This window comes from Esox lucius, chromosome 9 (assembly GCF_011004845.1).
Source record: "Esox lucius isolate fEsoLuc1 chromosome 9, fEsoLuc1.pri, whole genome shotgun sequence".
Classification (NCBI taxonomy): domain Eukaryota; kingdom Metazoa; phylum Chordata; class Actinopteri; order Esociformes; family Esocidae; genus Esox; species Esox lucius.
This window is the reverse complement of record NC_047577.1, coordinates 2,753,661-2,768,768: the sequence shown is the minus strand read 5'-3', so window position 1 is coordinate 2,768,768 and position 15,108 is coordinate 2,753,661. Positions and strand designations below refer to the sequence as shown.

At 43.1% G+C, this 15,108-nt stretch overlaps 2 protein-coding genes across 3 annotated transcripts; one reads left to right on the top strand and one right to left on the bottom strand.

Moving 5' to 3' along the window:
- The first annotated feature begins 34 nt into the window (after positions 1-34).
- On the top strand, positions 35-8,418 carry LOC105030248 (zinc finger protein OZF-like). The gene is made up of 8 exons (XM_010903973.5): positions 35-151; positions 1,128-1,320; positions 1,556-1,615; positions 2,006-2,359; positions 2,553-2,671; positions 2,928-3,121; positions 7,128-7,296; positions 7,492-8,418. The coding sequence occupies exons 1-8, from the start codon at positions 140-142 to the stop codon at positions 7,762-7,764; spliced, it is 1,374 nt and encodes a 457-aa protein (XP_010902275.2). The 5' UTR covers positions 35-139; the 3' UTR covers positions 7,765-8,418.
- A 2,417-nt stretch (positions 8,419-10,835) lies between these two features.
- LOC105030255 (zinc finger and BTB domain-containing protein 14) lies at positions 10,836-14,995 on the bottom strand. Of its 2 annotated transcripts, none has more exons than XM_013132331.4 (5): positions 14,713-14,995; positions 13,855-13,949; positions 13,585-13,709; positions 13,125-13,472; positions 10,836-12,861 (listed from the first exon to the last, which is right to left on the bottom strand). In XM_013132331.4, exons 1-5 carry the CDS (start codon positions 14,959-14,961, stop codon positions 12,392-12,394), a joined length of 1,287 nt encoding a protein of 428 aa, XP_012987785.2. In that variant the 5' UTR covers positions 14,962-14,995; the 3' UTR covers positions 10,836-12,391. The 2 variants fall into 2 exon arrangements, with proteins under 2 accessions (XP_012987785.2, XP_012987786.2); XM_013132332.4 differs by having other exon boundaries at positions 13,125-13,457; positions 14,713-14,991.
- Between the last annotated feature and the right edge of the window lie 113 nt (positions 14,996-15,108).

The following is a 15,108-nucleotide window of genomic DNA, read 5'->3' as shown; positions in this document are numbered from 1 at the left end:
ATCGGAGGTACTCTGTTACTTTAGTCTGTCTCGTAAAGATGACGACATCTCTGATAAAAGAGGGGCGGAAGAGCCAAACAGCACAGTTTATTTCAACTTCGAAGCTGTTGAGATCACCAATCACTACTGCTAATTTATAATGGACGTGGCGGTGAGTTCATAAAACAGTGACATATACAACGGTCATTGTGTAATCGTATTCAGTTTCGAAGCTCGGCCTATGTTTTGGGAAAGGCACATACCAATCTATCAAACGCAGTGTTCAGTTTAGCGCCCAGCTCTAAACAAAGCTGTTGTTACCACCAACATGTAGCTAAATGTAAAGGCGAACAGTAGGTCAAAGCATTAATAATTATCCTGAATTTTGAAGGTCAGAGGTAACCCTAAACTCCAATACAGAATTCTTGATCAAACAAAATTTCTCATATTTGCACTAACGTCATCACTAGCTATTATTAGCATACCTCGATATGTGAATGTATTTTAAGAGAAACAACCTAGGATCACACATGGAGGTATTCTAACAGTAGATGTATCACACCAATGTTGTGTGATCCAGCCTGCTGCCAGTTTTTAGTTTTTACTATTAACATGGTCCTTCGAATCCTGTGTGCTGATTGGCTGATATATGTGGTATATGTACGCATTAAGGCACGAACGGTCAATAAACCACCGCTACTGGTCAGGCAAATGGCAGAGCGCCTGGACACAGGATTTGACGCAAACCTCTAAGATGTGATGTGACGTCATACCATGAGTATAGTCACACATACTATCAGCCAATCAGCGTCCAGGATTTTTAAACAGGATTTGCCTGTGTTATGCACATTTTGGCTCCAATTACACCAAGTTCACACATCTGTTAGTCTGTAGTGGTCCTTTGCGAATGTGAGTTTCGGATGCAGCCTTTGTTAACTAGTATGCTAGAGGTGATTTACACGGGCTTTAGCAAAACGATGTGTTCGTAAATACAATCTGTTATCTTATAATCCAATAGTAGTGTGTATTGCCTTAAACTGGGCATGGATATCTGAATTTGTCCAGTTGAAAGGCTTGTTTTTGTTGGTAACAAGGTTTTTAAGATCGGAGTAAACAGTTTCCTAACATTTTGTATTTTCCTCTCTCAGGACACCAAATCAAGCCTTTCTGAACTCAAACTTCCATTGTCCCCTGGGCCTGACGGTTACCATAGAGACCAGGGAACACAGACTCTGAGGGTGATGAAACAGGAAGACGGTGTGCCCCCGACAACAGCCCTAACAACGTGCCTGAATTCTGTCTGTGTGAAGATCGAAGAAGGGGAGACAGCGAGTCAGACGAGTACTGCTGTATTCTCTCTGTCATTTCAGTATTTAAACATTGTGTTTGTCACTGGTGCATGTTTTAAAGGTGCACAGGCATCCACCTGAAATGACTTTCCAGCTGTTAAGTTCCACCTTACAAATCATTCTGTTTGGCACTCTGAGTGGGATGATCATGTGACCCTAATGGACCTTTAAATATTCCTCTATTGTCTGAACAGGTTCTGCTTCATGGTATTGTGTGTTTTCTCTAGGGTTCAGTGTAATCAAGGTGGAGGAAGAGGAAAAAGACATAGGTTCTCCTCTACAGTCTAGTAAGTATAGTTTTCAGCTCAAACACACACACACACACACACACACACTTTCCGGAACAGTGAGTTTCCCCTGCAGTCGGAGGCTAGTACAAGATGGCGTTATGTTTCATTATGAGTTTACAATATCATTGATGGATTCCTTAAATTATTTAGACCTCCTCCACAGCACTCCTTTTACTTCCAGTAACCATTTCAAAAAGTAGACTGTGTGAGAGTCTAATAACCAGCTCATTTCTCAAGGTGTTCTTCTTCATACAGATAACATGGAGAAAAGTGCCTTTGAAATTTTACTACCTGAACACCTTTATCTGCTCCAGTCCTGGTCTTCCTTATGTCCTTCTAATCAGAGACTAAGTCGTCCATCTGACTCACAGCTTCCCTGTTCCTCAGGTGAGAACCCAAGTCCTCTATCTGACATCACCAGCCATAGTTCTGACTACGAACCCCACCCCAGCTCTGGGCCTGGTCCCGCCCGGACCCAGAGGCTCAGAGTCAGTCCAGACAAGCACTCCAGGTCCGAAGAGAAAGATGAGGATGAGAAGGAAGACGAGAAAGAGGAAGATGAGAAGCAGAGTCCAGAGGATTCACTAGAGGAGGAAGGGACCAACCCCAAAAGGAAGACGAAAGGTCGACGCAAACCCAAACGGACCGTTCACACCCGAAAGAAGGCATACTCGTGTTCCTCCTGCCCCAGGAAGTTCTGCACGCTGGGAGAGCTACGAAGGCACTCATTCACCCACACAGGTCATTTAAACTGGTGTTGATCCGTGTTTTACGCACATCAAAACCAAATTTAGGTTACAGAATGTTTCAATCAAGTCAATAATTCTCAACTTTTTTGTTAGCTTTCGGAGAATTGTCCTAAAGGTAATCTGTTGTAACTTTGACATTTGACTCGGTCAATGTGTGTCTGTGTGTCACATTCTCACCCACACAGGAGAGAGACCCTTCCCCTGCCCTGACTGTGACAAAAGCTTCACCCTTCAGTCAGCCTTGAAAACCCACCAGCGTATACACACAGGAGAGAGACCCTTTGTTTGCGACGTGTGTAACAAGGTGTGTTCGAAGAGCTAGTGGCCAAACTGATCTGTGAAGAAAACGGATTGATTTTAATGGCTTTTCTTTAAAGTGTCTGGAATTTTCTATGTTTGTAGTATTTCATTGTTGCGCACAGGGATTTTTATAATGCAGAGCAGAAATTAATTGAGAGAATGTTGACTGCTGTATACGCGCTTCAGAGTATTAGACTCTAACCACGATTCAAGAGTGTGTTCAGATTGAAGTACATTAAATGTAATCATTTTATTTGAAGGGCTTCGCCCAAGCAGGAAACCTGAGGTCCCATGAACGCACACACACCGGAGAAAGACCATTCACCTGCTCCGTCTGTAGGAGGACATTTGTAGAGGCTGGTCACCTGAAGAAGCACAAGAGGGTCCATACCGGAGAAAAGCCCTACCACTGCACCTCCTGCCCTATGAAGTTTCCCTCCTCCAGCGAACTCAGGTAACTCACAACATCAAATCTTTTGTACCGTACACAGAGAGATAGATGGTAGTTGCGCAGGGGAATGGACAAGCATCCAGTTTATAATACTTCAATGAGAAGTCAAACAAAACAAGAATTTGAGACGTAAACAGAATGAATGACAAACCGTACACAGGATATACAGGTCAGGGAGTGAATGAAGATGTATAGAAGTGTGAATATTACAGTTTTTCCCGATTGCAAACACACACCACAGGTGAATGCTCAGACCAAAGCATGAAAACCTTACCTTGTGCAAGGCATGTCTTACACACAGGCACCAAAAATATAAACACATTTTCGGCTTTGCAATTTGTTATCAATTCTGCAACACACATTGTGTCAAACACATAGTTTCGAACATTAACACATTTTGTTCAAGAATCCTGCAGTCATTGGGAAAACACTTCCATTCAAAATGCAAAACACAGTTGAAATTGGCAACACACACACATTACAACATTTAAACAGTTATTGAAGACCAGTCAGTCACAGCTGTTGCACTACAAATGGAACTCCGGTAAGCTCACCTCTTTTGTGAGAAATTTGAAAACATGGAGGCAGAAAGGTGAAGAGGAGGAGGACAACGACAAGAAAGGGGACCAGTCAATCGACTCTGAAATATTTTGGATGAAATTATGGCCATTGTGGTGGACCATGTAATCAATCAGGGCCCAACGAAGAGGGAGGCTTGGCAGAGAGTTCGACCCAACCTAAGTCGCTTCACGGTTGCAGGCATCATACAGACATTCGGACAGGAGAACAGGCATCATACAGACATTCGGACAGGAGAACAGGCATCATACAGACATTCGGACAGGAGAACAGGCATCATACAGACAGGAGAACAGGCATCATACAGACAGGAGAACAGGCATCATACGGACATTTGGACAGGAGAACAGGCATCATACGGACATTCGGACAGGAGAACAGGCATCATACGGACATTCGGACAGGAGAACAGGCATCATACGGACATTCGGACAGGAGAACAGGCATCATACGGACATTCGGACAGGAGAACAGGCATCATACGGACATTCGGACAGGAGAACAGGCATCCATACGGACAATCGGACAGGAGAACAAGGCATCATACGGACATTCGGACAGGAGAACAGGCATCATACGGACATTCGGACAGGAGAACAGGCATCATACGGACATTCGGACAGGAGAACAGGCATCATACGGACATTCGCGACAGGAGAACAGGCATCATACGGACATTCGGACAGGAGAACAGGCATCATACGGACATTCGGACAGGAGAACAGGCATCATACGGACATTCGGACAGGAGAACAGGCATCATACGGACATTCGGACAGGAGAACAGGCATCATACAGACAGGAGGACAGGCATCATACGGACATTCGGACAGGAGAACAGGTATGTCTGGATCTTATTACACTAGACTGTACAGTACCTGTGATTGTTACACATCATGATGCATCACTGTACCTGTACTGTCAGGTCTATGTAGTCCTAGAGTACTGTGTCAGGTCTATGTAGTCCTAGAGTACTGTGTCAGGTCTGTGTAGTCCTAGAGTACTGTGTCAGGTCTGTGTAGTCCTAGAGTACTGTGTCAAGTCTGTGTAGTCCTAGAGTACTGTGTCAGGTCTGTGTAGTCCTAGAGTACTGTGTCAGGTCTATGTAGTCCTAGAATACTCTGTCACGTCTATGATCCTTGGTGAGCAAAACAACAAAAACAGTGTTATGAAGTACATGTAATATGGTACTGTGTCAGGTCTGTGTAGTCCTAGAGTACTGTGTCAGGTCTGTGTAGTCCTAGAGTACTGTGTCAGGTCTATGTAGTCCTAGAATACTCTGTCACATCTATGATCCTTGGTGAGCAAAACAACAAAAACAGTGTTGTGAAGTACATGTAATATGGTTTTACAGTATGGTACTGTGTAAATGATGACAATACAGTATGTAAAAAGAACCTAACCAATGACATGAGTCTTGCATTTTCTACAGAACTGCCAGAAGACCTGTGGGTGAGAGGCAGCGAGTTCCCCCATGAACAGGAACTGGCCATTGTCAGTCTAATGTTGGCAAACCAGACCATCTGCCAACGTCCACTACGATGAAACGTCCACTACGATGAAACGTCCACTCACAGATGAAACGTCCACTACGATGAAACGTCCACTCACAGATGAAATGTCCACTCACAGATGAAACGTCCACTACGATGAAACGTCCACTACGATGAAACGTCCACTCACAGATGAAATGTCCACTCACAGATGAAACGTCCACTCACAGATGAAACGTCCACTACGATGAAACGTCCACTACGATGAAACGTCCACTCACAGATGAAACGTCCACTCACAGATGAAACGTCCACTCACAGATGAAACGTCCACTCACAGATGAAGCTACACTCCAGAACATCAGCCAACGTCCACTACGAGACCAAATCCTCACAGATGAAGCTACACTCCAGAACATCAGCTGTGTCACATCAACACACGGCCACATCTTGCGTGAGCAGCAACTCCGCATGAAGCAGCAGTACAGGGTTCCGTGTCAGAGGAACCGCGTCGGAGTCGAAGACCTTCGCTATGACCGTGTGCACGTATCACTGTAATACAGTAATGGCAGCAGATTGTGTCCTGTTTGCACTGCATAGATGCATACTACGCAGGTGCCCCCATTCTGGGGGTCGGAGGGCACCTGCCTTGCTTGTAGTTTTGTCTGAATGTGTCTGACCCCAAGCCACCATCGTGTGGAAGTGTAGACATTGTTCTGCTGTGTTTTGAGGTACACCATATTGACGTGTTACTGTATACACTTTCTGTTACAGACAGTCCTGGACTTTGATGCTGCACAGCCACACAAGTTCATTTTCATTGATGAAGTTGGAATCCGTCTAGGGCCAAAATGTCATAGGAAAAATGACCATTGAATGTCCCTGGGCAGCACGGAGGAAATATCACTTGGTGTGCCGCCATTAGTGGTCAGGGAGTCCTACTGTACATCACCATGCCACCCCAGGTCCCTACAAAACTGCAAACATACTTTTGTGGATGCACTACATACTGCAGTTACACAGGACCGACCAGAGCAGCCCAGGTCTGTTGTCATCCGGGATAACGTTTCCTCCGGGCTGATCTGGTCAGGGACTGGGTCGCCAACCACTATAATCTCACAGTTTTGTACCTGCCCCCCTCACTCCCCATTTCTCAATTGAGGAATTATTTTGGGCTTGTCGCTGGAAAGTGTCTAACCACCAATCACATGTCCTCCTTCTGCAACCAATGGAGGAGGCGGAGACACTGAGGTGGGGCCAATCCACGGTTGGAAACGACACGCAAGGCAATATTTCCCCCGTTGCCTGGCCAGGGGGGACATCGCTTGTGATGTGGATGAGGTGATGTGGATGAGGTGATGTGGATGAGGTGATGTGGATGAGGTGATCCATTAAACCATCCACCCCAACCCTTAGAGAACTATTTTTGTTTACCAGTGCATAATTTTACGTATTACTTTGTTGTTGTTTGCAAACACATGTTGTATTGATTACTTTAATATAATCCAACTTTTTTTGTTGTCACAACCTGCAAAGGTTAAAATGAAATGAAACAAAATCCTGAAGCCCTTTCTCTTTTTGTGTTTATTGAAATGTTAGTGGATTTACTGTACTTGAACAATCTTTTGCAGAGGCCTGTATGAGACAGTGAAAAAGGACTACAAAGTACTATCATTTCGTCATAGAAGTGTTGTCTAGTTTTCTTGTGTGTAGAGTTTTGACACGCTGAGCCCAATTCTGCATTTTGTGTGTTACCAATCAGGGGAACTTTGAGTGCACCACAGAAATAGATGATTGAGGTGGGCTGGAAGGTCTTTTAGCATGAGGTAGGCTGGATGGTCTTTTAGCATGAGGTAGGCTGGATGGTCTTTTAGCCTGAGGTAGGCTGGAAGGTCTTTAGCCAGGACGAGCTTTACAGCTGTTTCCCTATCTCACAGGGTCCACGAGAAGATCCATAGCCAGGAGAAACCTCACAGCTGTTCCGACTGCGGCAAGTCCTTCAGGCAGCTGTGGAACCTCAAGCTCCACGAGAGGATCCACTCCAATGAGAAGCCTTACACATGTTCCCAGTGTGGCAAAACCTTCCGTGCCCACGGGACCTTAAAGGTCTGTGGTAACAAATGTGTCTTCAGATATGGATTATAATACATGTTCTGTTTACAACATACAACAGCTATAATTCAAGGTTCTGTGTTAGTCCCTGATCAGAGGGTTAGAATGAAAACCAGCAGCATTCCGGGTCCTTTGGCCTGGATCTAAGAACCATCATGTTTTTGTTGGTATTTGTCTTTACTTTAAAAGGTACATCTGAGGACCCACACTGGAGAGAGGCCTTACCCCTGCCTAGACTGCGATAAGCGTTTCATCACTTCATCTGAGCTGAAGAACCACCAGAGGATCCACACTGGGGAGAAACCCTTCTTCTGCTTTGACTGTGGGAAGAGTTACTATAAGCTAAAGCAGCTGAAGGAGCACATGCGGTTCAACCCGGACCACAGCACGACACGCAGTGGTCTCAACAACATAGAAGACGAGAATATGCTCTACTCTACCTCACATGATGGAGGATTGTGATGGTTTTTAATGTTGAACTTTTTTTTTTTAAGCGGACAATGCATGAGTTTTATTGATCTTGTCAGTGGTGCTGGTGATGACATCACTGGAATGATTCACCATTGTAAAAAAAATTATAATGCAAAAACTACTGACAACTTGCTATTTTTTCAGCCTGGCTGTGGAACACATAGTGAGCTACTATTTAGTTTGCCAGTAGTAGGCATGTAGGAGAAGCTCAATTCCTAGGCCCAGCGCTAAATACACTACTAAATCTAACGTATGTTGAGTAGTAGATACACTGCCAATAACAATCATAAAGAACATGTTACACTGAAAATCATCGGTTTGATTTTCTGTCAGTTGAAGAGAGACATTCAGATTGTTTTCAAGAGAATAGTTTTAAATGTTTCACTTAATGCGTGAATGACATGAAGCTAACTAATAGGTAGAATATCCTACACTTTTTCCACAGTGTACACTGTTCTACACTCTAAATTATAATCAAAACTATGCTACACTTAATACCTGGTTACAATATACCACAAACCTTGCCACAATCAGATAGGCAGGGGTGTCAACCGGTTCTGTGGACGGCAGTGTGTCTGCAGGTTTTGGGTTTTTCCTATAAATTGGTTCCCAGTTCAGACCTACACAACCAGGTGAGGGTAGAAACTAACCAATTAGTGACCTAATTAATCAAGTACCAGGTGAGAGCGAAAACCTGCAGACACTCTGCCCTCCAGGGAAGCGGTTTGACACCTGTGAGATAGAGGGTCAGCTAGTTGCTACACTTGATTTAAGTTGCAGAGACATACTGATTTTATGAGTATGATGTGGACAGTCATGTTTTTAAAGGTGACTAGATATATTAGTCAGTATCTATCAGTGGCGATATACAGTGCCTTGCAAAAGTATTCATTCCTCTTGGTGGTTTTCATATTTTGTTGCATTACAAACTGTCATTGAAATTTATTTGGATTTCACGTAATGTACATACACAAAATATTCCAAATTGATGAAGTGAAATTAAAAAGATTAAAAATTATTTAAAAAAAAAAAACTGAAAAGTGGTGGGTGCATATATATATATATATATATATATATATATATATATATATATATATATATATATTCACCACTTTGCTATGAAGCACCTAAATAAGATCTGGTGCAACCAATTAACTTCAGAATTCACAATTAATTAAAGTGTCACATGGTCTGTCACATGATCTCAGTATACACCTGTTCTGAAAGGCCTCAGAGTCTGCAACACCACTAAGCAAGGGGTTCCATGAAGACCAAGGAGCTCCAGATAGGTGAAGTGCTGATCAGGATGGCACCATTAAATCCATTATTAAAAATGTTTAATAATATGGCACCACAACAAACCTGCCAAGAGAGGACCACCCACAAAAAGTCCAGGAGGGCTTTAATCAGGGAGGCAACAAAGAGACCAAAGATAACCCTGAAAGAGCTGCAAAGCTCCACACTGTAGATTTGAGTATCTGTCCACAGGACCACGTTAAGCCGTATGCTCCACAGAGCTTTACGGAAGTGGCCAGAAACAAGCCATTGCTTGAAGGCAAAAATAAGCAAAAACGTTTGGTGTTCGCGAACAGGCATGTGGGAGACTTCCTAAACATATAGAAGGTACTCTGTTCATATGAGACTAAAATCGAGCTTTTTGGCAATCAAGGAGAACACTGGTGCAAACCCAACACCTCTCATCACCCCAAAAACACAATCCCCAGTGCAGAAAGGTGTCGGCGGCTGTGGGGGATGTTTTTCTTTGGCAGGGACTAGGAAACTGGTCAGAATTGAGGGAATGATGGATGGCGCAAAATACAGGGGAATTCTTGAGAGAACCCTGTTTCAGTCTTCCAGAGATTTGAGACGGGGACAGAGGTTAACCTCCTGCAGAGCAATGGCCCTGAGAATACTGCTAAAGCAACACTTGGGTGGTTTAAGGGAAAACATTTGTCTTGGAATAGCCTAGTGTAAGCCCAGACCTCAATCCAATTAAGAATCTGTTGTATGACTTGAAGATTGCTGTACACCAGCAGAACCCATTCAACCTGAAGGAGCTGGAGCAGTTTTGCCTTTAAGAATGGGGGAAAATCCCAGTGGCTAAATGTGCCTTGCAGCTCTAATTACTGGAAATGTTTGCTCTACAAAGTATTGACTTTGGGGGGTTGGCGAATAGTTATGCATGCTCAAGTTCTGTTTTTTGTCTTATTTCCTGTTTGTTTCACAACAAACATATTTAGCATCTTCAAAGTGGTAGGCATGTTGTGTAAATCAAATGATACAAACCCCCCAAAAATCTATTTTAACTCCAGGTTGTAAGAAAATAGGAAAAATACAAAAGGGGTGAATAATTTCATAAGGCACTATAGAATTATTAGAACTTGGCAAACAGTAAATGTTTAGCATTCTATCATTGTTGGTTTTTGCAACTATTTGGGGCAAATATATTAGGTGGCAAGGTGATCCAGTGGTTATGGCATCTGACTAGTGTCCGAAATGTTCCTGGTTCTAAAGCCAAGGTTAAAGCCATGTCATTCTGTCCCTGAGGAGGACAGTTATCCCGAATGTCTCTGCCTCCCCCCAGGTCGTTGTTGCAGTTAAGAATTTGTTCTCAATTTACCTGGTTAGGTAAATGCCTAACTAATGTGCCAACTAATGTAATTTGTATGCATTTTTATTCCATGTTTTTTTTTTCTGGCTTTACTTCAGATGTTTTGATCAACACAATCACTTTGTAAATGTTGAAAAAGAAAAGCAAAAAAAAAAAAAGATTGCTGAATAACTTTATAAAAACCCAGATACTGTTATGGCTTGACACCGCCTCTAATGCCAGATCTCTGCCTAACAAAAATATCTAAAGCCACAGTATATTTATTGTGACTATGTTGATTTCCAAAGGAACAACAGTCTGCATTGGACAAAGACAGGTGAGTCGCTTCCCGCTCAACAACAAGACAACATAATTAAAAATACTGTGGAAACTGGCAGCTCCGTGGAACTGGAAACACTGTGCTCCCAGCTGTTTGGTTCATATTCTTTATAGACTGACCTAATGCAACTAGTGACTTGACCGTTGTTTATTGGTTTAACAAACATCAAACATGAGTCGAAAAAATTGCAAATTGTCACATACAAGAAAGCATGCATGCAAACCTTCTACAAAGCCAGGGATACAATACGAACTGACAGTTTCAGACCCATGGGAGAGGATTCATAAGTCATTAGACCATTAACAGACAAAATAGTTCACATTCCGGAGAAACTGACCTGCCTCAGGAACAAATCTCATAGTAACTGTTAAACTCTGCAGTCAAACACTGAATCTACAGACTATTTAGACACTGATTCCACGCGGTCAGATATAGACGCACAGATCAGATGTAGACCGCTGTGCTACACAGGAAGACAGATCCCAGCACGTGTTGAGCGAAATGTGTTGCAAATGAAAAAGCTGCTTGAATATATCCGGGACGAAAGGAAAAAATACCTGATTTGAAATAAATCAGAGAAATCAGAGTGGAGTGTGACATCCCCTTTTATTTTCATAATTTTGTATCTCAGCCATTAATTTCAGATCCAACCCAAAATCAAGGTTTCTAGTCAATGCATTTTGTTTTTAAAAGATATTCAGCAGTCCCCAGTAGCACAACTACACAATGAACACTGGGGAAATATGGATTTTAAAATACATGGATCCTGTTGTTTATATAAACATCACATATATACTGTATATATAATTACAAGTCACCTATTCTGTCTAAGTACGTGATCATATTTTGATCTTATTTGACCTCATAACTTTACTTCCATAAAAGGGGCCAGGATCAGTGGCAGAACGTTTGGCAAACAAAAGAGAAAAACCCATTTAACTACAAACCCTGTTCCTGGAGAAATCCCCTTTTTACTCCAACCTTTTCCTCCAGGCACCCTCTTGTAGGCCTTTGCTTCAACCACAGTTGAAACTAACCTGACTTTCTTGAAGTCTGACACTACAGTGTACTCAATCACTGTGTGATCTACGACCAGCAGCGCATTTACACCCAATTCTGGTTATTTTTAAAGATACTTTGCGGAAAATAGGTGATTCCAATTCCAAACCGGGTAAGTCTTCGATGTCCTCAGATAGATCAGGGTTGGAGTGAAAACCAACTAATTCAATACAGCATTATTATGTGAGATAAAATAATGTGCAATATCTGTCTGCAGGACAGCACAGTAGAGTACTTGTCTAAGGCAGGGGAGGGCAAACCTTTTGGCTTAGGAGCCACATCAGGATTTTGAAATTAAATAGGACACATTTGTTTTGTAATTTGTTAATCATAAATGATCTGCAGGCCAGAAGGCCAATTATTAAAACATTTATACAGAATGTCCATTAAAATAATGTCAAAATAATTTATATTCAGATTCAGGTGTATATGAGTGGGCTGATGAGTTCTGTATTACTTCCCCTCAAAACTATTTTATTAGCTACCACGGGGCCGGATGGAATACAGCATTATTCTATGGGATATAATACAGTACAGTATTGTTCTATGGGATATAATACTGTACAGTATTATTCTATGAGATATAATACAGTACAGTATTATTCTATGAGATATAATACAATACAGTATTATTCTACATGTACTTCGATGATCCCACCTCCACTAAGGCAGTGTGCACGTTTGTGCCTCCGTAGGCTCACTTGCCAGGCAAAGCCTTTCCCGCAGGCAGGGCAGGTGTAGGGTTTTTCTCCGGTGTGAGTCATCTCGTGGTCCTTGAGGTGCTGGAGTCGCAGGAACCTCCGGCAACACTGAGAGCAGTGGTGTGTCCTCTCCGTTTGGGCAATCGAGCCTTGCTTGTTGAGGTCGCCGGCCACGGTGTTGCTGCAGTCAGGGCAGTCGTGAGACTGCTCGTCCGTGGTGGCGTTGGCGACTCTGCGCCGGTGGATTCGGCTGTGCGAGTTCAGCATGCCGAGGCTGACGAAACTCTTCCCGCAGTCGGGGCAGTACAGAACAGCGTGCTGAGACTTCTGAGGAGGGGGTGTCTCTTCCGATGCGTAGCACCTCCGGCCAGCGACAGTCCATCGACTGCTAGTTCCATCTGTGGGAACGAAGTGAAAAGTATAACCCCAAAGAAACCATCAACAGATCTGTGGGAACAAAGTAAAGAGTATAACCCAGAAGAAACCATCAACAGATCTGTGGGAACGAAGTAAAGAGTATAACCCCGAAGAAACCATCAACAGATGTAATATTGGATGAATCCCAACTGGCACCCTTTAACCTTTACAACCACACTTCTGACCAAGGTACACTGCAGGGATACAGGGACAAATTGGGATGTATAAATTATCTGTACTTTACCGGGACGAGTCAAATCCCCAATGGCTTCTTCCTCTTCTTCTTCTTTCACCACAACACCACCCTCCTCCTCCTGGTCGTCGTCTTCTTCCTCTTCCTCTTCTTTTACTGCATCTATGTTTTCCTCCTTTTCCTCCTCCCCTACTTTGACGATGAAAGAACACTCTTCCTCCTCCTCCTCCTCCTCCTCCTCCTCTTTGATGATGATGTTAAGGTGTGGCGTTTGCCAGCAGTCTACTATTTCCACCTTCAACAGCCTGTATCTGTAGTTGGGGTCTCTGTAGTTGGTGTTTGTGGGTGGCAATAGCCTGTAACTGTAGGTGGAATCCGTTGTGTCTGTTGGTTTGGGTTCCGTGTTGGGAAACAGAATCAGAAACATATAACCGTCAGCCAAACAGAGAGTTCCTCCACACTTTGCGCCTGAGGAATTCCTCAAAGAAAGGAACAAAAAGGCGTAACTTACTAATTTCAGTCCCGTCTGTGTCATCTCCATGGGAGGAGTCGCTTGCAGTGCATTGTGGTCCAGTAACCTCTGACCTGTGTTGGGCTAGATTGGCCGTAGCACCTCGGGGTGGATCAAACATTTGCCTATAAGAGAAAAACAAAGACATTAAAGAATGATATATTGTTTGTTCACAGCTACAGTATGTGTGCCAAGTCAACCAAAATGTTTCATTTGCAGACTGTCAGTCAAACCGAGGTTCTTGCTGGACTAATTAAATAGTTTGGTTACCTTTTATTTGGAGGTTCCCTGCAGGGTGACACGGTCACGCCCCCTGCTTCTGTGGGGTTCGGGTGTCTTTTTATCGGCTTTCCTTCATTGAAGTTCTGAAAATAAAATGTTGGACAGCTAAAAAAAAAAAGTTACGGAATGGTACTGCTACAGAACTAGTCTCGAGCCTTTGGTGTGTGTGTCATCTGCTGAGTGGGAATTCCAGCGTTACCGGCCGCACATTTGAAGGCTAAATCGCAACGTCGACGTCTAAGAGAATAAACCAAACATGAATTGAGCTTTTGAAGTGCTTGCTGACACTTCCACTTGAGGGAGGTTAAGTCCCCCAAAACTGGACTTAGTCGTTTCAATTAGAAAATTAATGAGTTAAGTTTGGGTTGAGTTCTACTGATCCCTTTATAGCATCTACTGATTAGATTAAACTTTGTCACTGAACAAGTACAGTACCACAAAATGTAGTAAAATACTGAAGGATACTTGTACTAGTATGACCCAGATTGGATAGAATGTTCGTTGGGCATGAACATGTTTTCACCATTCCAAATGGCAGACATTTGGAATGGTGAAGAATTCCGTTTCACAATAAGCCACAGATCGTTAACATGTCCATAAGCACATTAAGAAATACTGCAGTCCTGTGTCCACCATACACACATCAGAGCTCATTTACCTGGTCTTCATAAAGATAAATCTATCGAGCGAACCCTGCTTCAAACCGCCATTAGGAATGACTTACACTCCGAAACCTAACAGAATGGAATTGACATGCAACTCGGTCGACCCCGTACCTAACCATGGCCTTTTAAGATCCCTGTTTTACATTACATCCCGTCATACTGCGGTCAATTGCCGTCTTACCGGGCATCTCTCAATGTGTTTTTTCAAGCTGGAAGTGCCTGTTCGTTTACTCTGATAGGTGAAAACGCGCTTGCACATTTTGCACGCTACGAATCCATCCACATGTTGTTTCTCAGCGTCAACGATAACTCCGAAATCATCCCATACGTCTGACTTAACTCGTGCCATGTTTTTAACTATTTTAAACTCCCCACATTTCAGTTTTTGGGTCAAAAACTGGGCTTCCGTGGTATACTTGTTGTTCTCCATTTTTTTTTTTGCTCAATCTTATCTGGAACCAGGGAACAGTAAAAGTACTTCCGGGGCAAGACATTTCAGAATTAATACACCAACTTATAAGGCTGAGTGACCTCAGAATGACTTTACTATCAAGAAAACGTTAGCAGCACAAACGAA